This window comes from Miscanthus floridulus, chromosome 13, assembly GCF_019320115.1.
Source record: "Miscanthus floridulus cultivar M001 chromosome 13, ASM1932011v1, whole genome shotgun sequence".
Taxonomy (NCBI): Eukaryota; Viridiplantae; Streptophyta; class Magnoliopsida; order Poales; family Poaceae; genus Miscanthus; species Miscanthus floridulus.
Window position 1 is genome coordinate 73596100 of NC_089592.1, and position 27754 is coordinate 73623853.

General features: G+C 45.0%; 4 protein-coding genes across 4 annotated transcripts; 2 read left to right on the forward strand and 2 right to left on the reverse strand.

The window, feature by feature from the left end:
* Positions 1 to 769: 769 nt before the first annotated feature.
* LOC136501124 (kinesin-like protein KIN-5C) lies at positions 770 to 7241 on the forward strand. Its single transcript, XM_066496619.1, has 22 exons — positions 770 to 940; positions 1064 to 1193; positions 1742 to 1900; positions 1986 to 2335; positions 2419 to 2557; positions 2661 to 2758; positions 2838 to 2994; positions 3689 to 3758; positions 3844 to 3920; positions 4026 to 4160; positions 4237 to 4348; positions 4429 to 4515; positions 4595 to 4770; positions 4852 to 5013; positions 5119 to 5226; positions 5313 to 5471; positions 5546 to 5629; positions 5747 to 5952; positions 6049 to 6150; positions 6389 to 6498; positions 6591 to 6742; positions 6863 to 7241. Exons 1-22 carry the CDS (start codon positions 882 to 884, stop codon positions 7058 to 7060), a joined length of 3030 nt encoding a protein of 1009 aa, XP_066352716.1. The 5' UTR covers positions 770 to 881; the 3' UTR covers positions 7061 to 7241.
* Positions 7242 to 7361: 120 nt separating this feature from the next.
* Positions 7362 to 8265, reverse strand: LOC136501127 (uncharacterized). The gene has a single exon (XM_066496622.1). It carries the CDS (start codon positions 8047 to 8049, stop codon positions 7471 to 7473), a length of 579 nt encoding a protein of 192 aa, XP_066352719.1. The 5' UTR covers positions 8050 to 8265; the 3' UTR covers positions 7362 to 7470.
* A 136-nt stretch (positions 8266 to 8401) lies between these two features.
* LOC136501125 (uncharacterized) lies at positions 8402 to 11445 on the reverse strand. The gene is made up of 12 exons (XM_066496620.1): positions 10998 to 11445; positions 10828 to 10892; positions 10588 to 10666; positions 10391 to 10409; positions 10172 to 10291; positions 9788 to 9857; positions 9656 to 9699; positions 9309 to 9350; positions 9153 to 9212; positions 8973 to 9040; positions 8738 to 8795; positions 8402 to 8640 (listed from the first exon to the last, which is right to left on the reverse strand). Exons 1-12 carry the CDS (start codon positions 11297 to 11299, stop codon positions 8539 to 8541), a joined length of 1029 nt encoding a protein of 342 aa, XP_066352717.1. The 5' UTR covers positions 11300 to 11445; the 3' UTR covers positions 8402 to 8538.
* A 3532-nt stretch (positions 11446 to 14977) lies between these two features.
* LOC136501126 (calcium-binding protein CBP-like) lies at positions 14978 to 17979 on the forward strand. Its single transcript, XM_066496621.1, has 5 exons — positions 14978 to 15916; positions 16858 to 16904; positions 17301 to 17476; positions 17577 to 17595; positions 17705 to 17979. Exons 1-5 carry the CDS (start codon positions 15493 to 15495, stop codon positions 17807 to 17809), a joined length of 771 nt encoding a protein of 256 aa, XP_066352718.1. The 5' UTR covers positions 14978 to 15492; the 3' UTR covers positions 17810 to 17979.
* The last annotated feature ends 9775 nt before the right edge of the window (positions 17980 to 27754 follow it).

Below are 27754 nucleotides of genomic sequence, written 5' to 3' on the forward strand. Positions count from 1 at the left end.
CACGGTCCCAGACCAGGTCGCTCAGGTCATGCTTGCCCACGGTCCATTGATCCGCTCCCCGCATATCCTTACTACCATCCAGAGTGCGTACTTTGACAGAGCGGGGCCCGGCCTGAGTTGAGCTACTCGGCTTCGCGGTCGGAACGAGTTATCCAGCCAGCTAAGTGATAGGCATGCGTTCAATCTTGTCAGAAGTGTCAACAACGGTACGGTTCTTAATCGACACAGACGGGGATAGATCCACACCCAAGACCTCCATGTCTTATTGCTTCTCTATCGACATCCCGCCCGGTCTCCATTTACATTACCCCATGGTTCTTTTCCACGATAGTAAATATAGACAACCATGCTTCGGTATCCACCTATATCTCGCAGGTGACAGGAAATCACCCGACTTCTACCGGTCTAAACATGGCTAAGCATATATTCGATCCTGGGCCTATATAGGGTTCAAGGTATATTGCTGGACAAGGAAATTATATACATCAAGTGGTTCCAATCAACTCTTATAACCTAATATATCAAATATAAAGAATTCAAGTAATATTTATAAAAATATAGGAGACTTAGAATGAGAATTCACACTCACAGTGCACCCTCGTGGAGACTGGAGACCCGTAAAGCGAAGCGCCAGTGCGCCACCACACTAACAGGCCTATTGGGCCGAGCCCAGTTCACAAACCTGGAGCGCCGCCCATCCAACGGCCGCATAGCATAAATCCGCCGAACGCCCGCACCGCATCTTGCTGCTGCGGCAACCCCCAAAATTTCGAATTCTCCCTCGCCCCCACCCGCACCCCGCTCCTCCCCCTCTGGACGCAGACATTTTGAAATCCCCCAGCCACCTTCGCCCACCGCTGCTCGTCGCCGTCGCGTGCGCCATGTCGTCGCGACACGACAAGGAGAAGGCGGTGAACGTACAGGTCCTCCTCCGCTGCAGGTACGTGCCACGGGCAGCCGCCGAGTTCTCTCTCTCTCTCTCTCTCGCGCGCGCGCGCGTCGTCGGTGTCGCCTCCCGCACCAGATCCGCCGCCCTCTGATCCCCGCGTTGCTGCTTCCGCAGGCCCTTCAGTGACGATGAGCTCCGGAGCAACGCGCCGCAGGTCATCACCTGCAACGACTTCCAGCGGGAGGTCGCCGTCACACAGAGCATCGCCGGGAAGCAGTTCGACCGGGTCTTCACCTTCGACAAGGTCTGCTGCTCCCTACCTCATTTCTGACCCCGAGATCCGGGAGTTTCAGTGACTGGATGCGTTTTCCCCACTCCTTTGTTGGGTCGCATTTGGTTTTACTGCGATGAGGCTGTGGCTAGTTCTGTTTCGGTGTGACCAATTTAAAATTTGTGAACGATTGGCGAATCCCCGCCAGTATTCTTTTGTGTTTGTTCCCCTGATTGACTCTGGGGACATTTGATATCTAGGGTTGCTTAATAACTAGAGCTGTTGCTTGCATCCAAACAAGCTCAATTTGCAGTGGAAGCGCCTAGCTTGTGAATTCAAACAGTCACGTTTGACTATACTAAAAATTCTGGAACACTCATGATAAGCACCTGTTCTGCACGTTTTAATTATTCTAGTATAAGTGCTTTGTGCTAAAAGCTAGTGCAAGACCGTGACGCAATCACGTGGTAAGCTACTATCAAAAGTTAGTGCAAGCCGCACCACAGAGCTTGCTACTTTGTTTCAGGTTTGGCTGCCAGGTGCAGATCCTGTAACGTGCAGTGCCCTCATTCTATTGGCAGGTTTTTGGACCGACCGCAAAGCAGAAGGACTTGTATGACCAGGCCATTATTCCTATTGTAAATGAAGTCTTGGAAGGATTCAACTGCACCATATTTGCGTATGGCCAGACAGGCACTGGAAAAACATATACCATGGAAGGCGAGTGTAGGAGAGCCAAGGCAAGTCTATGCTGTTTTTTATAACTGTATTATGCTTCCTGGTTGTCTCAATCGCTGATGACTGCTTGTGCTCGAATGCTTGCAGAGTAGGCCAAAGGGTCAATTACCTGCAGACGCTGGAGTTATACCTCGGGCAGTAAAGCAAATCTTTGATACCCTGGAGAGGCAGAACACTGAGTACAGTGTTAAGGTCACGTTCCTTGAGCTGTACAATGAGGAAATTACAGATCTTCTTGCACCTGAAGAGATATCTAAGGCTGCATTTGAGGATAGACAGAAGAAAACCTTACCTCTTATGGAGGATGGGAAGGGTGGAGTTCTTGTTCGAGGTCTTGAGGAAGAAATTGTCACGAATGCAAGTGAAATATTCTCTCTATTAGAAAGGGGGTCTGCAAAGCGCCGCACTGCAGAGACATTACTGAACAAGCAATCCAGGTCAATCTCACTCTCTGTCTTGTTCTGAACTATACTGCTACAACAAACTTTAAGTGCTCATTACCACTTTTAACATTTTATAGTCGATCGCACTCCCTATTCTCAATCACGATTCACATAAAAGAGGCAACCCCTGAAGGAGAAGAGCTGATAAAATGCGGGAAGTTAAATCTAGTTGACTTGGCTGGGTCTGAGAACATCTCTCGTTCTGGAGCTAAGGAGGTATTGTATCGTGTAACAAGCTTGAATGCTGCTTTTAAATACCTTCATCTCTTGGCATCAAGTGTATTGTATTCTAAAGTAAGACACTTTCTCTTGACTATAGGGCCGTGCAAGGGAGGCTGGCGAAATTAATAAGAGCTTGCTTACTCTGGGCCGTGTGATTACGGCATTGGTAGAACACCTTGGACATGTTCCTTACAGGTAAGCAGCAGTTGCTCATGTTGGTGCAGATTCAATAATTGCTGTTTGTTACCTTGCTGAAAATTCTCCTATTTTTCAGGGACAGCAAACTCACAAGATTGCTGCGTGATTCATTGGGAGGAAGAACAAAGACTTGCATTATCGCTACTGTTTCACCCTCCGTGCATTGCCTCGAAGAAACCTTGAGTACTTTGGATTATGCACACCGGGCAAAGAGCATTAAGAACAGACCTGAGGTGATATCATATTATAAGTATCCAATCACAAACATTACAGCCAATATGTCTACAAGTTTGTTTGGATACTTGATATAGATGGAAATGTTCCTACTAGATGGCATGCACTTTATATGTAGTGAGATATGTACTCCCTCCCTTCCAAATTATAAGATGTCTTGGCTTTTCTAGGTACATTGCATTTATTATGTATCTAGACATAGTGAATATCTAAGTGCATAGCAAAAGCTATATAGCTAGGAAAGCCAAAACATTTTATAATTTGGATGGAGGGACTGAGGGAGTATATAGCAATATAAATAAACATATTTTCATTTGCACTCTTTATTCACTTATGCAGCCACCTGCTTAACCCTTTTTTTTACTTCGTAGTAGAGTACCAGTTGTTGTTGCCTATGTTGTTTTATGGGATGCATGCATTTAGATGGCCTCTTGGTGAAAACTGTGCTATGATTTGTTATTGCATTATCGCCATCTCATTTGATCCAGCATTGCACACCAATTTAGTTCTTGATGTGTTTGTGGTGTTTGAGATATTCAATTATAAGAGATGCTGAAGTAGTCTGGATAAGTCTTTGCCATTGTTATTCTAGAAGGATCTATAGCCACAAAACTCACTTTTGGGCATGCTCTTGCTGTTTAATTCATGTTTGACACCTGATATTAGTTTTTTTTGTATCTTTCTTTATTGCAGGTAAACCAGAAAATGATGAAATCAACATTAATTAAAGATCTTTATGGTGAAATTGACCGACTTAAGGCAGGTCAGTAGTGAATGCACATAATGAATTCATCTCAACAGAATGGTGACACACTAGTCCCCCCTCACAAAACTTGATTACTCTCCAGAGGTATACGCTGCTCGAGAAAAAGTTGGAGTGTACATTCCCAAAGACAGATATCAGCAGGAGGAAAATGAGCGAAAGGTAGAGTTTGGCATGGCATGATGTTTCAAAGTTAGTCAATCTGAAGGGGAATCATTTTTTTTCGCCCCTGAAATGACTTGTTTTCTTTAATATTTCCTTATGAAGGCGATGGCTGATCAGATAGAACAAATGAATGCTTCTTTGGAAGCAAACCAGAAGCTAATTAGTGATTTGCAACAAAAGTATGATTCCGAGCTTCAACATTCTGCTGATTTGAGCAAAAAGCTCGAAGTCACAGAGGTAAGTTGCATATTCCTTAATTTGGTTACTTTATGGTTATCTAAACCATAAGGCTTATAGCTGTTTACTGTGATAGAAACATTTGGACCACACAAGCAACCTACTCTCCACGACAAAAGAAGATCTGAAGCAGGCACAGTATGATCTAAAGGAGAAAGATTATATAATTTCAGAACAGAAAAAAGCAGGTACCATTTTATCACATTGTCCATTCCACGAAACCATTTATTTTGTTATTTTTAACGGTGATTTAACTAATTTATTACAGAAAATGCTTTAACACACCAAGCTTGTGTGCTGAGATCAGATCTGGAAAAATATACTCGTGATAATACTTCACTGTATTCAAAAATTGGTAAGTGTCTTGGAGTATTTCTGTTACTGTCTTTATTACGATTGTCATTTGTGTTAACATGTTGACCATGATGAAATAGCTAGGGGAGACAAGCTAAGTGCAACAAATAGATCAGTCGTGAATACATTCCAAACTGACCTTGCTTCGAAGTTGGATATTCTTTCCAATACACTCAATGCATCTGTAGATCAACAAAATATGCACCTAAAGTCTGTGGAGGATTTATGCCAATCTTGTGTTGAGTCCCATGACAAGGTAACTATTACCGAACTATTACCGAACCTTACTCAGTGACTTCATATTGTATGCTCACTATTTTTGTTTGAACATTTGAAGGCTACTTCTGAGCTGAAAAAGAAAATTTTGGCTTCAAAATCATTATACATGTCGCATATGGAAGCTTTCCAAAATATTGTCCTCCTACATAAAGCAAGTGCAAATGCCACACTAGAAGATGTATCATCACTCTCTGCTGCAAGCTGCTGTAGTCTTGACCAGGTAAGTAACTTGGCTGCTTGTGTAGCTTAAAAAAATCTACTTCTGTCAAGTTCTTGGTCCTAACTGTTGTTCTATTTATGTTCATGGAAATACCTTTTCTCACAGCTACTAGCTTGTGTTGAGGGAGAGGCACAGAATATATTTAATGACATCCATAAATTGTTAACCACCCACCGAAGCGAAATGACACACTTCACTCAAGAATTAAGGGAGGTCAGTCACAATCTCTGATGATTTCTCTCTTCCTCTAGATTTTTAACATGCTGTCTCTCAATTGGAGTTCATTCATGGTCTTGTAGAGTTTCCGAATAAGCTTGGACAGGACAAAAGAAATGTCCACTTATATTATTGGGCTATTTGACAAGTACGTTGAGGAAACATCCAAGTTACAGAGCCACTCAAATAATACTCATGAAGCACAAATGAAAAGCATTGAAGATTTCCAGATGGCTTATGAGGTGAGCCATTTAGCCCTCTTTTCGTTTGCTGCAAAGTTTGGTAGGTGTGTATCTAATACCATCTTCTTGTGCAGGAGCAATCAAAATCAGAGGAGCAGAAGCTTCTAGCGGACATAAGCAGTTTAGTGTCTAAACATATTACTCGACAAAGAGAGTTGGTGCGTGCATGTCTATGATATTATTCTTGCATCCGTTTATTTCATGTCTGTGGCAAAAGCTTGGGGCCTACCATATAGGGACACAAGTACACGATCCTGACATGCATTTTCTTTCAGGTGGGTGTTAGATTGAGTTCTCTGGGTGATTCTGCCCGTGGAAACAAGGCATTTTTGGATGAACACACATCGGCCATGGAGTTTGTCACAAAAGATGCTAAGAGGAAGTGGGAAACATTTGCAGAGCAGGCTGAGAATGACTGCAAAGCTGGCTCCAGCTTCTCTGCAGCTAAGCATTGCCGCATGGAAACCATGCTGCAGGAGTGGTATGTCTCAATGGTTGCATGGGATTATTTTTTGTTCGTCCACTTATCCGTTGAACTTGGATTTCATGAGTAATCATTTGTGTTTGACTTATCCAGCGCATGCACTGTTGACTCCGCTGTTCAGCAATGGAAGAAGTCACATGCTGCTGTCAACGATCTCAGCAGAAAGCAAGTTGCTGAAGTTGAAGCACTTGTCAGGCAAGTTGATTAGTTCTATTGCAATCTCAATAAATTCATTTGGCACTCTCTAAGGGTGGCTACTTTGGTGACAATTTGCATGCCCATGCATAATTTTAGTGCATAAGAACAAACTTATAATTTGAGTGACAGCAGATAAGCAGCCAAGGGGCAGTTGCAGTGCCTGAGCATTCGAGCCAGCACTTTTGTTTCCAAAACTATGTATTGCCCGCTAAGGTAGCTTGGTTGTATTTTTCAGGACTGCAATTGAGAACAATGAGCAACATGAAGTGGACGTTGCATCTTCTCGAGCTGTGGCTGAAGAAGACGCCTCCAAAACCAGCAAGGACATAGCCCAGGGCGTTGAAAGTACTTTCTTGGCACTCGATTTGTTCATCTTAGTCAGCACTTATAGAGTTCTCTACCTGACCTGGGCGTCTTGATACATCAATTTGCTTCAGATCTGTTGGAAGAGGCCCGGAATTCGAGTTCAAGAGTGGTCTCAACGGTGGAGGCTCACTTCGCAGAGCTACAGAAGCTGCAAGAGAACCACTCCAGCCAGGCTGCCGGTATCAACATGCACGCCGACAATGCTTTCCAAACCAGTTACAAGGTGAGACTGAAAATCTGCTGAAAGCCTGAAACTAAAATGCTTTCTTGAGTTACCAATGCATTGAACAATTGACACCTCAATTACCCTAACCCCCTAACTCTGCAAATGCTTTTCTTGCAGGACTACGAACCGACTGGTGAAACTCCGGTGAGGTCTGAGCCGAATGTGCCAAGCAAAGGTTCGATTGAGTCGCTGCGAGCGATGCCGATGGAGACCTTGATGAATGAGTTCCGTGAGAACCATCCATATGAATCTGAATCGAGCAAAGAATCCAAGTTATCTCAGATTCCTCGCTTGCCGCTCGCGACAATCAACTGAGACATTCAAATCCCCGTGTGCAGTGTAATTTATTAGTAGGGCATCAGTTTGCCGGCTTTGGTGTCCTTGTTGTGCACTTGTGCTAGGTTAACTGTGGGGGGTGAGCTGCCTTGGCTCTTCCCCAGTGCATTTCCCTTTTGTTCCCAATCAATCATTTGTAACATTTAGTTTTGTGCGATACTGATATTGTAGAGCATCAGAAATTTGTGAAAGTTATCTTGAATTGGATGAGGCATTGCATTGGAATCTGAATGTTGCATTGCACTGGAATCTGAATGATGCAATGCAATGTGCAAACAAATGATAAGGTTTTGACTTTTGAGCATTGCACAAAATAAGCGATAGGGTTTTTGACAACACTATAGATGAGTTTTTTTTTGGGCATAGCATCTACACTAGTTGGTAAAGATTCAGGCGAGGTAGATCTGCATCTCCGAGCGGTTCTCCTGCTCGACCACCTCCAGGAAGACGGGGTCGACGGTGATGTGGCTGTCGATGCGGACGGAGAAGGGGCGTGACCAGAGCAGCATCGCGGCCTCGCCGGCGATCTCGACGGCCGCGTCCAGCTCCATGTGGCGGCGCGCGACGTCGGAGAGGATGGCGCGGGCGCGGTGCGCGAGCTCGACGCCGTCGAGGCGCGCCGGGAGGTGGAGCAGGCGGCAGGAGGTGGCGGGCTGCTCGCCGGCGTCGAGGCGGGCGGTGCCGAGGTGCGCGCCGCCGTAGAGGATGGAGACGGTGGAGGGCCCGTAGCGGACCGGCACGACGTTGGGGTTGGTGGCGTGCACGGTGAGGGTGAGGCCGATGTCCAGCGCCGCCGGCGCGCGGAAGTGGAACGCGGACAGGCTGATGGAGATGAGCTCGAACCGAGGGTCCCGCGGCCGGCACAGCACCAGCGCCGTGGCGGCGGCCGTCGTCGCCGCGCCGGCGAGCGCTGAGCCCCAGCTCCACTGCCGGCGCGACGGCGGGGACGGGGACGACGCGCTGCCCATGGCGTAAGACGCGCGTGAGGTGGCCGGTGGCCCTTGTTGGGAAGCCTGGAGGAGGTGTGGAGGGCTTCTTCTGTTGTGTGTGTAGGCGAAGGCTTTGGTGATGGCGACCTGATCCGTCCACACTTGACGTTGATTCGTGAACCAACAGTTTGATTTGCCTCCTCCAAGTCCAACTTCCAAGAGATGGCCAATCACTGATGACGGTTTTTTCAAGATCCGAATTACAAGGGAACAGTCCAATCGCGTCTACAATCAACATCAGTACACCACTGCTCCAAGATCCGAACTACTCCAGCACTGCACAAGGGAACTCACTCATTCACTAGATCAACCAGAAGAACGGAATTTGCAGTAACTTCAAAGTTCAGACCAGCATAGATAAAAACGGCTGTTCATCATACAGAATATATGGAAAGAATTGAATATACACGGCCCTTTTAAAAAAAAATGGTCTACGCAACATTACAAATGAGCATTTGAGATACGTCACTATGAGCTTGGGTATAGGGCATATGTTCCCTTCAGGTAGTCTATGATTTCAGCGCTTTCGAACATCTGGACTCCGGTGTTCGGATCTTCAATGTAAGGCGCCTGCCAACACAGTAATACATACATATATGATGTCACATACTAGGCATGCAAATCAAGAATGTTCAGCGTCAAAGGCATCAATAGCAAGGCCTCGTACCTGGAAAACACCCTTTTTCTTCAAAAATTCTTGTCGTTTAGGGCTGCCACGTGCGCAGCTGCATGAATAGTTTTAGTTACTAACACTCTTGCAGAGCACATATCTCAGTCCAGAAGAATTGAGCTAATGTGTAATTCTACTAAGGTGAAGTTTAGCAACAGCTTCCAGGCTGCTATGATGCCAGCAAATTAAGCTACTTATTCATGGACTTGTGGTTTTTAAGTATTTTGGATACCTGTGTAGCAAATGTGGCAATTCCAACTCAACAAGCGTCTCTCGTACTAATCTACAGAAGGGGGATCCCTGAGAAAATAGATCATCAGCCATTCAGACTCCAGAACTGACACTATGCTGCAATAGATCACAACCATGATCTGTATACTATGAAGAAAGCTCATGTGTTATGGATTCAGACCTCATATGCCCATATCTTTATTGGCTGAGGTGGAACTTTTGAAGCAGTATAGGAATTTCCCTGTAAACAATGGCACAATGCCCCATGATTCTGAGCAAACATTCATCAGAGGAAAACATGCAATGAGCTTGGTTATATTGTTTTTTCACATTGTACCTTTCCAAAACGACCAAGAGTAGCAAGCCCTGCTGTGATCGTCTACAAAACAAAGAGTGAAAGTTATTGAAACTGCAAACTGATCCTTGGCAGAAAATAAACCATTATACTCATCGGATAGACAAAAACTGAAGCATACAGAAAGCTTGTGTAAACATATCACATATTCCTAGATAATTGGGTACTGAATTAAACCATGCCATTTGTTCTTGGATAGTTGGGGAACTGAGTACATATCATATACTTTTCGATTGCTGGTACTTAGTTACTTACTGTTAATTGATGATGTTTTTGCTAATGCTAAGACAGGGGCATCGCCCTGGAATTCTTAAAAAAAAGTTACTTACTGTTAATAGACCAAGTGATAGCATAATTGGAACAGTTCCATCGCCTGAAAAAAACAAGCACAAGTGAAGGAGGCGACTAATAGGAACAACTCTGAAGGGCAAAGGTAAAAGGGAGATATGTTGAATACACACCATATGTGTCAGCTAGGTATTTTATGATGTCATCTGATTCATACATGGCGACCCCTGTGTTTGGATCCACCTGCAATAGACGTGTATCACAGTATAACTTATTCCTTCAGAATTGTCAGATGAACACCCTTATTTTCCCCAACGAAAAATATGACACACATTAAAGTAGCACATTACATCAATTTGATAAAAATCCATCTTGCCTGGGAGTCACAAGTCTATACTCAATGGTGATCACAATTCACAAGTTTGTTTATAGAATATAGTTCATACACCACATTTCCATATTTCACAGATGTGGATGTGGGCGCACTAGCAATCAAATATCACCTGAAGTGATAACACACAATAGGATATCAGAACTTATGTAGGATGGTTGCATACCATGTAAGGAAACTGTTTCTTTCCACCCATCTCCAGGACTTTAGGTCGGAATGTCGGGCCTTTTTGAGGACAGGGATAAAATAATACATCCAGGTCCAAGACTGATACCATCTCTCTGACCTGAAATTTTTTTCATCGCAAATACAAATACCAAAATTGTTCATGTGCATGAAGAATGACAGCTGCAAAATGCAGTTGCAGTAGATCGGGAATATTCACCTTTCGACAAAATGGACAGCTGAAGATTAGGAAGAATACACCAACAATGAAGAAAATGAATAAGTCAGCATGATCATTGGGCAAAAATAATAGGGGTTGGTACAACAAAAGTAGGTACAATTTTTTTTTAGGAGTCAAAAGTAGGTACAATTAGAGATAAACAGGACTACAGAAGGCAGAGGCAAGAGAGGCTGTACCCTTCAAATTCATATATTTCGATAGGCTTTTCTGGTCGTTTGCACTGTCCTATTTTTGATTCCTCCTTCACCTTCCAAGCTACAACAAGAAACATATGTTTGCAGTTGCGTACTGTTCTAATAACTACTTAATGAGTGGGCCTCTTGTGATTTTCACAAACTGCATCGTATTGTGCGACTCCGTGTGATTTCCATGATATGGTATAATAGCTAAAATGAAAGAAATGTGAATAGATTCACCTCCGAATTCCAGTGCGTATTGGTCTGATGGTATCTCTGATGGAGAAACAAGTGATGGCGAGTACCTGCAAATTGAAGTAACACGTGCAGGTAAGCAGGTGTAGGCTGGCTGTAGCCCGTAGGCGAGGTAGACGCGCGGATGGCGAGAGAAGGCGCGGTACGGTGCGTACCCGAGGACGAAGACGCCGGTGCTGAGGCGGAGGGGGATGGCGAGCGAGGCGCCGAGGACGCTGTTCTGCTGGCCGGGCTTGACCTCGAACCTCTTGGGCTCGGGCACCTTGAACCCTGGCGGCGGCTTGAACTCCGGCGCCGGCGGCTCGGGGGCGGAGGTGGAGGCGGAGGCAGCGGTGGTGTCCGGCTGGGCCGCCCTGACGGCGAGCGAAGCGGCCCTGGCGGCGCGCGCGGTGGCGCGGCGGGGGAGGAGGAGGGGCGTGCGGTGGTGCAGCGCGGTGGGGGCGGCGGGCGGAGCCATGGATGGACTCGACGGCGACGGCGACGGCGACCCCGGGCCGTACGGCGTTGGAGTTTTTGTGGCGCCTACGCGGCGAGACGCGGTGACGAAGCGATTGGTGTACCTGCTGCACTGCTGGTCCGCTGCTGCTCCTGGCTTCTGCCAGCGGAGTGGATGATGGGCCCGGTCGCCAACGGTAATTCATAGAGCAGCCAGCCATTGGATGAAGGGAATTCCCCGCGTGTCATTATAAAAGATCGTAATACCATATATGTTTCTAGAAAAGTTTAGCGGTCTTTAGCGTTATTACTTTAACTTTTTCGTGTCCTCCATGCCACTTCCGTGAGTTTGGGCTCTAACGCCGTTAAACTGTAGGTGCGAAAAGATGAAAATACCCTTAAGTCTAAATATGTTATTAATTTTTTTAGCATCTTAACGACTTCAAATGAAAAAACCCAAAATTAGAAAGTTGTAAATCTCGTCGAGATCTATAATTTTTATATAAAAATTATTTTCATTTAATTTCGCAAAAAAAATAATTTGATATGATTAATATATCTTAGAAAAATCATATTATTTTTTTTGCGGAATTAAATGAAAATAATTTTTATATGAAAATTATAGATCTCGACGAGATCTACAACTTTCTAGTTTTGAATTTTTTCATTTGAAGTCGTTAAGATGCTCAAAAAAATTAATAACATATTTAGACTTAAAGGTATTTTTGTCTTTTCGCACCTGCAGTTTGACGGCGTTAGAGCCTAAACTGACGGAAGTGGCGTGGAGGACACGAAAAAGTTAAAGTAGTGGCGCTGAAGACCACTGAACTTTTTCAGGGGCACACAGGGCATTGCGATCTTTTATAATGGCACACAGGAAATGTGGGCTAACCTAACCGTGTGTTTGGTTGGAGGACCAGGTGGGATGGTCCCGGGATCAACTCTGTTTGGTTCGGAGGCGAAGTGGAGCCGGGACGTCCTCCACGCGAATATTCGCGTGAGATGCGGGGCGACCCCGTCCCCCAAAATTTCACGGACGGGGTCGGCCCCAGGTGGGACGAGCCGCGAGCGCGCGTTGTCGGGAAGAAGAGCGACGCGGAGAAGAGAAGAGAGAAGGCCATGGTCGGGCGCGGTGGAGGCCGGCAGGGTGGAGGTCCATGGGTGACTGAGGTCCGGCGAGCTTCGGAGGTGGAGATCCGGCGAGACAGAGATCCACAGGCACCGCGCGTGGCCATGGGAGCAGAGCTCCGCCCCTGGCGCCGACGTGCCCGGCCCCGGCGAGCTCCGCCCCTGGCGCCATCGTGCTCGGCCCCGACGAGCTCCGCCCCCGGCAGGCGCGCGAGCTCTGGGGCCGGCCCTGCCGCCGCGGAGGAGGAGGCGCCGGGCGGCTCGCGGCCAGGCGCGTGGCCGAGCTCGCGTCGTTGGCGCAGCTCGCGGTGGAGGCGGGTTGTGGCATGGTGTGAGCGGCTGTTGGGATGGGAGGATAAGGGGAGAGAGAGGAAGAAAAAAGAAAAAAAAGGAAAAATTACAAATGGGTTCTATTTGTCAGTGACAGATCCCACTTTTGAGGTCTCCACACCAAACAAAAAATGGATTGGTCCCATCTCTCGTCAACCAAACAGAAAATGAAGTCATCCCATCCCACGAACTAGGGTCGGGACCATCCCACCCCATCTTGTCTCCCAACCAAACGCTACTTAAGAGGGCCCACGAGCGACGGTATGTGGCCTTAAAATTTGGCTTAGGGGGTGTTTGATCCATTAACTAAAATTTAGGATGTGTTATATAATGGTGTCGCATAGGGTGTTCGGATACTAATAAAAAAATAAATTACAGAATTCGTCAACTTCATGAGACGAATTTATTAAGCCTAATTAATCCGTCAGTAGCACATGTTACTGTAGCACCACATTATCAAATTATGGACTAATTAGGCTTAAAAGATTCGTTTTGTAAATTAGTTATAAACTGTATAATTAATTTCATAATTAGTCTATATTTAATATTCTATGCATGTGTCCAGATATCTGATGGGACATCGACTAAAATTTAAAAGTAGGTACCAAATATCCCCTTATACTGATTTGTCGTGAGAGAAAAAGTAATATTTGTTCGTCGAGAAGTACCCTTAAAGTAGTGGTGCACGGCAGCACCCTCGATCTTTTGGCAGTCGGCCCCGATGCCCCGCCAACTTCACCGTCCACGGATTATTGGCATAATATCCGACGGCGATGGGTCATCGCAACCTGCTGCATCCAAGGCCGAGCCGAGCGCATGGGCCCGAAAAACGCTCGGAGTAATTACAGGACAGGATCTAGACCTGTGAACAAAAAAAAAAAAAAAAAAAAAACTCCAGCCTGATGTATTCAGATTTCATTATAGTTGCCTGATGTAGATCGTGGCACGGTTAAGCACAATTTTTTGTCCTGACCTAGCGTGCAAAATTAATGGATATAGATGATAAAAATCGTAGATGTATAAATTTAATGCAAACAAAGACAAGTTAACATTGATATATGAGAAACAAGTTCACCGCATCGTTTTTTTTCTTCTAAAACTATAAACAGTAACCAGTGATCACCTACTAGTTAATAGTCGTTATTTGGGCTAGATGGCACTTAATAAACAGAATAAATGGTCAATTTTTATGGTGTTTAAATGGGCAGAGGCACAATTTAGTCGAGCAGTGTCACTGAATGAAAGTTGGGCTTCAGGGCGTTTTCTTTTTACCAGGGCGTGGAATGAATGTATGGTTGACCAAATATATACATTATTTGTAGGCTGATGAGTATGCATATTATGCAGGCGTGGGATGAATGTATGGTTGACCAAATATATACATTATTTGTAGGCTGACGAGTATGCATATTATGCACTAAAATCCCTTTTTAAGTATCCTTGATGAGGTGAAGTTTAAATTCCATACCCATCTTCTATTGGAAACAAACTTATGGGATATTTGGGTTACAAATACTCATTGCCAACTTTAGGAGGGCTACACCCCTGATGTCTCGCCATCCGCTCAATGTGGACGCCGTTTGACAACCTCTTCAAAAGCTTCCTCTTCCAGTTAACCTCACATTGAATTCTTAATTGTAACCTTTACCTAAACTGCCCTATGGCGCTGCCGTTTTAACCTTCTGGGAAAAAAAAAACTGGACCTGTGAGGGTATGACCACCTCCAGACATTGCATTAAGAAGAAGACATTCTCATGCAGGCCCAGAAAACCCCCGAACCACTGCCCCCACCCTTACACAGCGGCACCGTCGTCCGGACCGGTTCTTAGACCTGTGCTTCCTAAAATTCACTCTCACGGGGAGTCGAACCCAGAACATGAGGAGTGTCGTCGGGACGCTCTAACCAGTTGGACTGGAGGCTCTTTGGCTTTAACCTTCTGTAGTCTTAGCAAAAACTAAGACTGTTTATAGTACGTTACACTCAAAGAACAGGTGATTCACACTCTCCTCCTATCAAAATAAGCAAGTGCCATTGTCAATACATAGATTTACTCTTGCTCAAATTATCTCTGGTAAGAACTTTGTTCTAGGAAAGTAGCCAAATAAAAAGGTGAAGTCGCACTGATCCCACTCGCTAGTGTCCTGGTACTTCAGCATAGGAAATGAAAAGGCGGCCTACTTGTCCAAACGTGTGGAGGGATCGGATATGGCGGCCGCGGGAAAGCAAGAGCCTTCCTACTGCTTCTGGTGGAGGCTGATGACGATGGCGGCGCACTCGCTTGTTCGCAGCAGTCGCGTAGCCCGTACGCTCGCTTCGACGCGGCGTGGAAGATGACAAAGAGGTTCCGTTCCGGCAGTTGGGTACGGATACGGACGGGCGGTTGCTTAGCCAAGTCGCTCACGCACGCCTGCTCTGCTCTGCCAAGATGACGATGATGGTGTTTTCTTCTTCCCCTCTTCCTCGTCCTTCCTCCCGCGGTTCGTCTTGAAGTCTCGGATCAGAAACTTCACGTCGGTTCCATGACACGCGCAGGGCATGAGAGATATATACAAGATCACACCGCATGAGCAGCATCTGCTCCTGAGTTCCTCCTCCGTTCCTGAACCACCAGCAGAGCATTTTTTTTAGCTGGCCAGGCCCGGTTTCTGTTGCTCGGCACCCGTCCCACCCACCAGCCGCCCTCGACAGGCCAGCACGACAAGGTGGGAGGAAGTCGCCACGCCACCTCGCTCTCCCCCCTCTCCACGCCCCGTAGCATGGCCGACTACAACCGCTACGGCCACAGCTACAGCTACGGCGGCGGCGGCGGGTATAGCCAAGGGCCACCGCCCTCAGCCCCGCCGGCGCCGCACATGCCCGCCACCACCACAGCCGCCCCGCCCTCCTCGTCCTCCTACGGCGGGTACCCGCCCGCCGCCTACCCTCCGCCGCCCCCGCAGGTGGCGGCGGGCGGATTCGGCTCCGGCGGCTACGGCTTCGTCCCCGTCGCGTTCCCGCCGGGGACGCACCCGGACGTCGAGCGCGCCTTCCGCGCCGCCGACCGCGACTGCAGCGGCGCCATCGACGAGCGCGAGCTGCAGGGGGCGCTCTCCTCCGCCTACCACCGCTTCAGCATCCGCACCGTCCGCCTCCTCATGTTCCTCTTCAACGACCCCTCCTCCTCCACGCCCTCACGGATGGGTAACTAACGCCCGGCCCTGCTCCTGAATCGCTCCTCTCTTTCTTCTTGCATGCTGCATCAAGGATTTAATTCGCCTCTGCAAACTCTGTTGCCGCAACAATATAATAGTTAAGGTTCAGATTCCCAATAGTGCCTGCCACTTCTGATTGCACAGTGCTAGCTCAATTGTTTCATTTCTAATCGTTCTCTTCAGCGTGCAACTTCAATTTGGATATAAAGATTAAGGGTCTATTTGGTTTGCACAGGACCTCCTAGAATTTGTGTCACATCGAATGTTTGATATACGCATGGAGTATTAAATATAGACTAATTACGAAACTAATTGCACAACTTGCGCCTAATTTACGAGACGAATCTTTTAAGCCTAATTAGTCCATGATTTGACAACGTGGTGCTACAGTAACCATGTGCTAATGACGGATTAATTAGGCTTAAAAAATTCGTCTTGCAAATTAGCCTCCATCTATGTAATTTGTTTTGTAATTAATCTATATTTAATATTCTTTATTAGTATCTAAATATTCAATGTGACATGAATTTTAGGAGCGACTAAACCAACAAACACCCCCTAAGCTCATTACCTGCTCAAACCTGAAATCGCACGGTGCTAGTTGCTTGTATTGCTGCTGCTTCTCAGATAGTATGAATGCTCAGTGATGGTAACGAAGTAGCAGTTGGTGCTGTACGCCATCCTTACTATTTTAGGGGAATTGTTCTTTCTGTTTCTGTAAAGCTTCTGATTACCATCCTTCTGCGCGTGTGCCGGTTAACAACTTTTTAGTACCATTCATCTCTCTTCCGGGGAAAAAATAGCATTCATCTCCTCTCTTTATTCAGGACCTTTGTTGCATGTACTTATTTTCTTCAAAGCAGCTATAACATTTTCCGTGTCAGAATGGTATATACAAGCTACTGACCCCATGCTGCTTCCACGTTGCAGGGCCAACACAGTTTGTATCTCTCTGGAATTGCCTTGGGCAATGGCGGGTGAGTATTGCAGGATTTCTCAGTTCAGTTACAATTACAAACACAATGCACAATTGCTACATTCTTGTTGTGCCACTGGTCCAATTTGTGATGCATAACACTGTTTTTGCATCCAAGCCGCACACAATAACAAATTATGTATACAAAAAGTACCATTGGTTATCAACTTGTCTTTCATTATGCAAGAATCTTATGCATGATTTGAGTGGAGGCCATGTTTCTGTGTATGGCACAGCTGCTGCTCAAATCATGTGTAATGTAATGATGAAAGAAGTCAAAAGGCGAACTAGCATTATTGTTGTTGACATGTTTATTTTGGAATTTGAAGTATCGTCTATATGCTGTGATTCAGAATTGGTGATCTGCTTATTGATTTTTCTCCATGGCACCATCTAGGGAATTTTCGACAGATACGATAGGGATCGGAGTGGCAAAATCGACTCCCGTGAGTTGACCGAAGCTCTTCGTAGCCTTGGATATGCCGTTCCACCTTCTGTCATCGAGCTTCTTATAGCGAATTACAACAATGGTGTGCCTAGCAATGGCGCGCTAGACTTTGACAACTTTGTGGAGTAAGTAATTTGTTGTGAAAAATAACCTTTCTATTCTTATCCACATTTCAGTGGCTGAGCACATGTGACCTGACTTGGTATATCTTTCTGCTCTTTGTAGATGTGGGATGATTGTGAAGGTATGTTAGTTTTGTTGCTTGGATACTACAGCCTATGGAGTGAATCAAGGATTACAAGTTGTAGTTACTGATATATATTCATTTTATTTTACGTGCTCGTTGTGTGCAGGGTTTAACTGAGAAATTCAAGGAGAAGGATACCCGCTACACTGGCTCGGCCACTCTTACATATGATGGATTCTTGTCAATGGTCATCCCCTTCATCGTCCCTTAGCTTCTTTGGTTTCTTTCTTTAGATCAATCGGGCTGCTGTAATTTTGTAACTTCATGGTCATCATGATTCTGGTGGAAGCGTGTGTAAATGATTTTTTTGTTTGTTTGTAAGCAGTGAATCTTGTTGTGCAATGGTCCCGTTATCTTGCAAATTGACTTGGTAATGCATAATAGCTTGTCCGGATTCAAAGCTAGAACAATGGTCTTTTTGGACGGAGGGAATACAAGCTAATAACTGTGCTTATTCGAAAAAATATAGTACATCAACAAATTGAAAAAAAGGATTGTTATATAATGCAAACACATGTTACCGGGTCAACAGCCGGTCTCTATGACCCACTAGTCTTGCTTTTATGTGTTGGGTGAACTACCTAGCGGGCTCACCCGGTCTATTCCGCTCACCCGGTCTATTCCCGTGGGTCGGGATGGAAGTGGGCATTGAGTAGGGGTGGAAATGGGTCAGGTCGACCCATTGGATAGTTGACACGACCTGAAAAGTAAGGCTAGTGGGTCATAGGGGCCAACCTCAAAGTCAAATGGCCTGATAGGGCCAGAACCAATTGATCCAATGGTTAACCTGGGTTGATCCAACCGTCAGTTAACAATTTTTTCTATAATTTGTTGGCCTTCATCATTTTTCTAAATAAACACAGTTGGTCATAAAATGTAAGCACGTGGAAGTAGATCGAGGAATATAATATTTTGGAAGTGACATTAGATAAAACTAAAATCATGGGTCACATGAAAAACTTATTTGATTTGATGCATTGCTAATAATTTCAATGCACATGACACTAACACCTTAAGCACAGAGTTAACTTTTTAAAACATTTACATAACATTTTCACTTGCTTCCTCACCGGTCACTAGGTCTAATGCACATGTATAGTTAAACATCACCTAGTGGCGCTAGATAACCGTAATCTCTTTAGACTTCGCCTTTTAATAGGACTAACCGTCTTTCCTCAACCTGACCGTGCACTCTATTGCACCTTGCCCGACAAAAGCAAAGCAATATTAATATTACCTTTGCCTTCGGGCTTGCTGCCCACTCCATCTCTCTCCTTCTCATCCACGTTGAGCACTTGACCACATCTTGGCCATCACCATGTCCTCCATGGTTGCCTTCTTGCTCAACACCTTAGTGTGGACTAGACCTAGCTTAATCAACACTTAATCAAACTATTATTCCACCAGTTGTCACTCAGTTACCAAAACCAAACCAGGGTCTTTTAGGTGCTCGACTACTCGAAAGAGAAGGGTTATCATTGCGGTCTACGAAAGCGGTGGCATAGAGGCCGAGAGAAGGTGACGCGAGAGGAGTTGGCACGAGAAGGATGGGTCATGATGTGGGAGCTAGGGTTCATGGAAGTCTGTATTTCTATACTATAAGCTAGCGGGCTACATCAGGCAGGCTAATAATCGCGCTGAGCTACGCGTGCTAGCACATCATGTCGGGTAGCGGTCTAGTAGACACATCCCACTAACGAGAGTATAACATATGGGGTATGCTAAGTCCCTGATAAAGAGGCAGCAATTTGAGTGACCCCCTAACCGACTCTTCGAATCATTTGGGGCTCGGGGGTTATACCCATCGGTACTCTCGCATGTACCCTCTAGCAGATAAGGATGGCTCAGTAGCCCGTAAATCGCCCTATGCCTAGGAGGCTTGCGATGTTAGAAGGGCAAAGCCCGAGCAGGCCAGGCAGCCATTGCTCGGGGCTCGAGGGCTCAGCCACAAAGTCGGGGTTCTCGACTGATGGGGAGCTTGGACGGAGCTCCTGCCTGGTGACCGTCTGAGTCATAGCTCGGGGCCAACCGATGTCCCGAGTGTGAGGTCAAGATGGTGGACTAGAGGGGGTGAATAGTCCTTTCTAAAATTAATGGCATTGGCTAACCGAAACAAGTGCGAAATTAAAACTATCAGTCTATCCAAGACTACACCCCTTTATTTATGTTCTCTAGCACCTTCCAAAGATACTAATTAAGCAACAAAGGTGCCGGGCTAGCTAGAGCTCACCTAACCAATTCTAGAAGCAATGTCACACAAACCTATGCCACTAGTATTTCAAGCAACAAGAGAGCTCCTACATAAGCTAGTAAGCAAAAGCACAAAGCCACCTAAGCTCACTAGCAATGCTCAATAACAAGGCAACCAATGCTAAATTAGAGAGCACAATTACTTAGCTACACAAACTAAGTAATGTGACTAACAAGGTTACACAAACCAAATTAACCACGCAAGAGAGCTACTTCTATGCTACACAAGTAAGAAGGTAACTAGTAAGCTACACAAGCTAACTAATCACAATAGCGACTACACAAGCACAATGTATATGAAATATAAATACAAGATTGTGAAAGGAGATTGCAAACCAACGGGAAGAACAAGGTTGACACGGTGATTTTTCTCCCGAGGTTCACGTGCTTGCCAACATGCTAGTCCCCGCTGTGTCGACCGCTCACTTAGTGGTTCGGCGGCTAATTGGCATCACCCACCAAGCCCGCACGTCGGGCACCACAAGAACCTACCCCAAAAGTGATGGTAGCTCAATGACACGCTTTACTAGAGTTGCTCTTCGTGGCTCCCGCGGGGCGAGCACAATGCCCCTCACAAAGCTCTTCTCCGGAGCACCGCACAAGCTTCTTGCAGGCTTCAATGGAGACCACCACCAAGCCGTCTAGGAGGTGGCAACCTCCAAGAGTAACAAGCACCACCGGCTTGTAACTCAATCACCTAGTGCCACTCGATGTAACCTCACGATGCAATTACACTAGAATCGCTCTCTCACACAATCGGATGATCACTATCAAGCATATGTGAGATGGAGGGCTCCCAAGCACTCCCAAGCATGGAATAAAGTCCCCTGAGATGCTCAGCACCAGCCATGGCTAAGACTCCCTTCTATTTATAGCCCCACAAGCTAAACTAGCCGTTACCCCTTCACTATGCGTTTTTTGGGTTGACCGGACGCGCCGGTCATATCGATCGGACGTAAGACCTCAGCATCCGATCAATGGATGCTCGCCATGTGTCGCCTGTAACAGAACCGACCAATTATACGAAATTAAGTAAGAAAATCACCCGCCAGAGCAGACGATTTAGCAAACTTAAGCCCGTATAACCCGGTAGTCCGTGAAATCATGAAGGATTTCAAACCAACTCACATACCAGCCAAGATCGTAATAAGTTTAGCGGTCACCATCACATATTACATAAAAGTTCGCATCATAGGTACATCGGAGTTTAAACATAGTTATTACAACCGAGTTCAAATAGAAGTAGCGGAAGCCATTTGTTCAAAACCACACACACTCACATAGAGTTCAAGTACAGTGCCAGCTGATGATCATCTCCAACAAAAGCATTAGACGAGACATAAGGAATGACCATGCCCATGGTCCTAAGTATCACCCATCACAGGATAAAGGCAGTTGATACAATAGCCATAATACATCTGCCCATCTACAACAAGTGGGAACAAAACCCTGAGTACGAGAAGGTACTCAGCTAGACTTACCCAACATAACCAAAAATAAAGTGACACCAAGGATTATGAAGGGCTTTATAGTAGGGTAGCTGACTCATTTGCAAAAAGGCATTTTTAGCATTTCACGAACCTTTCCAAAAGCATTATTGTCAAGTTAATTATTATTAACCTATCGACTACATTTGCACCTATACTAGAGCAAGCATGTGATTAAGCAAATAATGATAACCAATGATCATTAACAACTTCCATGATGTCATATCCATTATAACTGTTCAAGTGTTTCATCAACATTACTACGATGAAGTAACTCAAGTCAAGTGTTCACTATCCAGTGAACGATGGCGATTCGAATCGATTATTAACCAGCTGGTAATTTATTCCTTACACAAACCTCACTCACCCACTAAAGTGAGGTATCGGTCATCGAGTCAACTATCTAGGAAAAATCTCGAGTTTGCTAGGAACCACATGTACCTGGGGGCCGACCGACTGCCTTTCGGTCTTATCATTGCGCCCCCATGTCCTACCACACCTGCTCTGGTACAGTGCGCTGCGGGCAATCGACTTGGCCCGAATAATCTTCTAGCTTCGCGGTCGAAAGGTACGTTATTCGGCCAGCTAAATGTAAGGCTTGCGTTCAACATGACTCGAGGCCCAACAACGGTCGGTCCTTAATCGACACAGACAGAAAAGCACTACAGCCCAAAACCCTGTAAGTCTCCGTCCGGTCTCAACTTCAAATTAACACTTAGTTATACCATGACTACATAGTTATCCGAGCAGATCCAGGTAACCACCTATAGCTCGCAGGTGATAGGAAATCACCCGACTTCTACCAGTCTAAGCCAGCTAAGCATAGACTCGACTACGGATACCAGGGTAATAAGGATATAGTATAACAAAGGTAGACAAGGTATAATGCAGCAACGGTTGCAAACAACTCCTGAATGTAATGCATCAATTAAAGTAAAGCATTAATTAATAATCGCAAACCGGGGAGAAAAATGCTCAAGGCTTGCCTCTCTCGAAGGAGCTTGGGCGGTGATCAGGGCACTTTGGAAGTTCCTCAACGTCCTCCTCGTTGCTTCTGTCACTTCTTGTGGCTGCACCTCGAGCTGCTCCTCGGGCTCCTCGGGTATGACGACCGGGCTCTCGGTTTGCGATCCTGTATGATGCAGGTGCGTAAGTGCTTATGCAAAAGGTGCATCGGATGAAATGAACACAATGAATATGCTTGCATGCAAGGTAGATGAGCATGATTCGCTTCAATGGGGAGAGTATAATACAAATCTCATACAAGGTAGTCAACATCATCCAAGAACATGTACTACAAGCACATGTCATCTACTGCATTCTCTTCTACTACTAATATGCTAAGTCAACACATCTCATTAAATGCTTCAAAGATACACCAAAGCTTCACTAATTTCTTAATTATGCATAAAGCAACATTTGATTAAACCCTAATTAATAATAGGTTTGAATAGCAACATCTATTTTTATAGCATAGAAAAATCTTATAAAATTAGCATAACACAGTACCACCCTAAGTAGTATACCATCAAATTTTTATGGCATTTGGATAAGTGGAATAGCCTACACAAAAATGACAAGCTTGGACCTAAATATGAGCATGAAAATACTTTGTATTATGAAAAGTGTCAAACAATAGATTTAGTATTTTCCCATGATCTTCATAGCATACAATCATTGTACAAAAATTTTCACATGCATGTTTTATACACATTTTGCTCTCTAGCAAAAATAACAAAAATCAGCCATTAAAGGCACTTGAACTACACCTCATAATTTTTCTACAGGACATGCATGGCATATATTTTTCCTAGAAAGTACATTACACAAGAAGAGTAACAAACTTGGAATCATATTTTTTTGATATATATGGGATTTACTAAACATTTCACAAGATATCAGCAATATCAAGAATTAAATAAAGCCCTACATTAAAGTATCTCAAAAATGACATGTAGTATTTTTATCATGTAGATCTGGTGACAAGGAACACAACAAAATTTGTTTCATCAATTTTGGAGCAATATAACTTGAGATATACATTTTACAAGCTTTTTAAATCAATTTTTGAAATCATTTTCTTTAAAACTGAAATTCCACCGACCCAAAACTGCTAGGTGCACCCGGTGCAGTGCACCTAGAGGTGCTGCCAGGCGGGACCTGTGGTCAATCCACGCCCACGCATCAGCTGGAGCTGAGCAGGGGCCATTGCTGACCAGCTGGCTTTCGCCGCCGGTGAGCTCGCTGGCGGTGAGGTCACCACCAGGGGCTCCCCGCAACGAGGCGGACCTGGTGCGCCAAGAACGGGCACTGGAGGAGCTCAGAAGGGAGCTCGATGGCTTGCATGGCAGAGCAGTGGCATGGCTCGTCGGTGGTATGCCAACTCCGGCCACAGCAGGGCGCGGGGAGGCGCGCACGAGATTCGCGAGGGCAAGGCGGTGCTCACGCGCGCAAAAGGAAGGAGAGAGGTGGAGCGGAGAGGGGGTGTCCACGGGAGCGGAGCTCTCCGATGAGCTCAGCCATGCTCTGGTGAGCGATTCCCGAGGAAGGGGAGCTTACCACGGCAAAGCGACGTGAGCATTGGTTGCACGAGGTGGAGGCAGAGCTGCTGGCAAGATGGAGTGGCCTACGGCGAACGGGAGCGGCCAGAACGGCCAACGCCGGTGATGGCGCTTGTGCGAGTGGTGGCGGGTGCGTGCGCTGGTGCTGCTTGCGCTGGCGGAAGAGAGAAAGCAAATGAGATGGAGGAGGAGGAGGCAGACGTAGCTCGGCAGGTGTAGGCGCGACAGGAGGGGCGCGGGGCAGGCCGGCGGTGCCGCGCGGCGATCTCGCCGGCGCATGGCCGCCACGCGGCGTGCGCGCTCTGTCGCGGTCGAGCGAGTGCACGGTGAATGGGCACGGGGTGCGGGAGTAGGAGCGTGGCACGGAGGTAGGCCGGGCCGGCCTGTGCGGCTGGGCCAAAAGCGAGGCGCGAGGCCCATCAAGGTAAAATGATCTTTTTTTCAAATTCTTTTCTCTCCCAAATTCATTCAAATGAATTTTTGAACTTTTTCAAAGTAGTTTCAAACTTTGGCCCAAAAATAAAAGTTGCTCAAAAATTTATTCTCTACAACTTTGCTTTTATGACCAAAGTCAAATTCCAAATAGATTTTGAATTACCAAATTAAAATCAATATTAATTCAAAACCCTAATTTTGAATAATTATTTTTAAAAGCAAAATTTGACAAAAATTTAAATATAAACTTTGCTCCAAATTATATCCTAAATATTTCTAGATGATTTACAATTATAGCCAAACATGTTTTATTAGCCTAGCAAGCACAATTAGGGCAAAAATAACTCTAAACAAGTGTATGCAACATTCATGTTTCAAAGCATTGTTTCAGTTATTATTTACATGATTAGGCATGTATGATTAGGATGCTTGATGATGCATAATATGCATGATTTGTAGTGCCTAAATTCTTGCATAACACCGGGGTGTTATAGCCCTCCTCCCTTATAAAAATCTCGTCCCAAGATTTGGGTTACGAACCATTTGTTATAAAAATCTTCATAAGCTTTTTGTAGATATTCTCCCATTTCCTAAGTTGCATCCCCCTCATCATGATGATTCCACTGTATCTTGTATGTTTTCACCACACTATTCTGAGTAGCATGTTCTTTAGTGTCTAACATATGGACCGGTTGCTCACGATACACCAAATCTGATTTGAGTTTGATGCCTCGAGGTTCTATTCTTTCCTCCGGAACATGCAAACACTTCTTGAGTTGTGATACATGGAAAACTGGAAAGACGGTACTCATTGTCTCAGGTAACTCTAACTTATAAGCTAGTAGACCTCTTCTTTCCAAGATCTGGTATGGTCCTATGAATCTAGCGGCAAGCTTTCTTCGGACTCCAAACCGTTTCTTCTTCATTGGCGTGACCTTTAGATAAATATAGTCACCAACTTCAAACACAAGGGGTCTCCTTCTATCTGCATAACTTTTCTGACGTGATTGGGCCACCTTCATATTTTGTTGAATAATATGAACTTTCTTCTCGGCCTCTTCTACAAAGTCAATACCATAATACCTTCTTTCTCCTGGCTCGACCCAATTCAGTGGCGTTCTACATTTTCTGACATACAAAGCTTCGAATGGAGCCATCTTGATGCTTTCTTGATAACTATTATTGTAAGCAAACTCAGCTAAAGGTAACCATGACTCCCATGAACCCCTAGAAGACAACACATAGGCTCTTAACATATCCTCTAAAATAGCATTCACTCGTTCAGTCTGACCATCTGTCTAAGGATGATAAGCGGTACTATGAATCAAACTAGTTCCCAAGCCTTTGTGCAAATGTTCCCAAAAGTGAGCCATGAACTGTAGCCCTCTATCAGATACTATAGTCTTTGGTATACCATGCAACCTCACAATTTTTGCAATATACTTCTCAGCATATTGAGGTGGTCGATAATCTGTCTTGACAGGTAAGAAATGAGTGGGCTTGGTAAGACGATCCACAATCACCCAAATCGAATCATGTCCCTTTTGAGTAGTGGGCAAACCCAAGATAAAATCCATACTTATATCATCCCACTTCCAACTAGGTATGGACAAAGGTTGCAACAAACCGACAGGTTTCATATGAATAGCTTTCACTCTACAACACGTGTCACATCTGGCAACATAGGCTGTAACTTCTTTCTTCATCTTGGTCCACCAATAACGAGGTCTCAGTTCTTGATACATCTTACTACTTCTCGGATGGATAGATAGCTTAGAAAGGTGAGCTTCATCCATGAGTTTATTCTTAAGCTCTTGATCCTTGGGAACCACAAGACGGTCATCAAACCACAACATGCCCTGTTCATCCACTCTAAAGTGCTTAGACGACTCTTCTTTTATTTTCTCTTTGATGTGAAATATTCCCTTGTCTATTTTCTGGCCTTCTATTATCTTACTCTCCAAAGAGCAACTAATCTAAATACTATGTAACACAGCAGGATGCATCAGATCAAACCCATCTTCAAGTAATGGCTGCACATTCAAGTAATGTGACTTTCTACTCAAAGCATCTGCCACTTGGCCTTTCCAGGATGATACTGCACATTCAAGTTGTAATCTTTGATTAATTCTAACCATCTTCGCTGTCTCATTTTTAGCTCTGGTTGGGTAAAGAGGTACTTAAGACTCTTGTGATCTGTGAAAATATTGCACACATTACTAAGTAGATAATGTCTCCAAATTTTTAGGGCATGCACAACTACAGTAAGTTCAAGATCATGTGTCGGATAGTTGACCTCGTGCTTTCTCAACTGACGTGAGGCATAAGCAATGACTCTTCCTTCTTGCATAAGAACACAGCCCAATCTAGTTTTTGATGCATCGCAAAACACATCAAATGGTTTCTCAATGTCCGGTTGTGCTAGAACAGGAGCAGTGGTCAACAGTCTCCGCAAGGTGTGGAAAGTTGCTTCACACTCCTCTGTCCACATGAACTTGTGATCTTTCTATAGCAGACTTGTCATTGGCTTGGCAATCTTCAAGAAGTCCGATATAAAATGACGATAGTAACCGGCTAATCCTAAGAAACTTCTAACCTCAGGAACTATGGTCGGTGCCTTCCAATCCATAACCTCCTACACCTTACTTAGATCGACTGAAACTCCATTTTCTGACAGAATGTGACCAAGGAAAGGAACTTTCTTCAACCAAAATTCACACTTGCTAAACTTAGCATACAACTTATGATCTCTAAGTCTAGTCAAGACAATTCTCAGATGCTCTTCATGATCCTTCTCATTCTCAGAGTACACCAGAATGTCATCAATGAACACAACCACAAACTTATCCAATTCTGGCATGAAAACTGTATTCATCAAAAATATAAAGTATGCAGGAGTATTTGTCAAGCCAAAGGACATGACAAGATACTCATACAACCCGTATCTGGTGGAAAATGCGGTTTTTGATATATCTTGTGGCCTAATCTTGATCTGATGGTAACTGGATCTCAAATCTATCTTGGAGAACACCTTAGCCTTGGCTAACTGGTCAAAAAGAACATCAATATGAGGCAAGGGATACTTATTCTTGATGGTTATAGCATTAAGTGGCCTATAATCCACACACATTCTCAATGTGCCCTCTTTCTTCTTCTTCACAAACAAGGCGGGACATCCCTATTCAGACTTGCTTGGTTGGATAAACCCCCTTTTCGATAACTCTTCTAGTTGCTTCTTCAGCTCAACTAATTCATCCGGAGGCATCTGATAGGGTCTCCTTGAAATCGGAGCTATTCTGGGGATTAACTCAATTCCAAACTCAATATCCCTATCTGGCAAAAGACCAAGTAACTCATCTAGGAATACATATGGAAACTCACACACTACCGGAATCTGATGAATAGGAATAACTTCAGTAGCAC

Coding starts and splice junctions, on each gene's coding strand:
- LOC136501126 (XM_066496621.1), top strand. CDS start 15,493: ATGGCCGACTACAACCGCTACGGCCACAGCTACAGCTACGGCGGCGGC. Junction 15,917..16,857: donor CTCCACGCCCTCACGGATGG/GTAACTAACGCC, acceptor TCCACGTTGCAG/GGCCAACACAGTTTGTATCT. Junction 16,905..17,300: donor ATTGCCTTGGGCAATGGCGG/GTGAGTATTGCA, acceptor GGCACCATCTAG/GGAATTTTCGACAGATACGA.
- LOC136501125 (XM_066496620.1), bottom strand. CDS start 11,299: ATGGCTCCGCCCGCCGCCCCCACCGCGCTGCACCACCGCACGCCCCTC. Junction 9,213..9,308: donor CTCTTGGTCGTTTTGGAAAG/GTACAATGTGAA, acceptor CATTGTTTACAG/GGAAATTCCTATACTGCTTC. Junction 8,796..8,972: donor TTGCCACATTTGCTACACAG/GTATCCAAAATA, acceptor CTATTCATGCAG/CTGCGCACGTGGCAGCCCTA.
- LOC136501127 (XM_066496622.1), bottom strand. CDS start 8,049: ATGGGCAGCGCGTCGTCCCCGTCCCCGCCGTCGCGCCGGCAGTGGAGC.
- LOC136501124 (XM_066496619.1), top strand. CDS start 882: ATGTCGTCGCGACACGACAAGGAGAAGGCGGTGAACGTACAGGTCCTC. Junction 5,227..5,312: donor TCACTCAAGAATTAAGGGAG/GTCAGTCACAAT, acceptor ATGGTCTTGTAG/AGTTTCCGAATAAGCTTGGA. Junction 6,151..6,388: donor GAAGTTGAAGCACTTGTCAG/GCAAGTTGATTA, acceptor TGTATTTTTCAG/GACTGCAATTGAGAACAATG.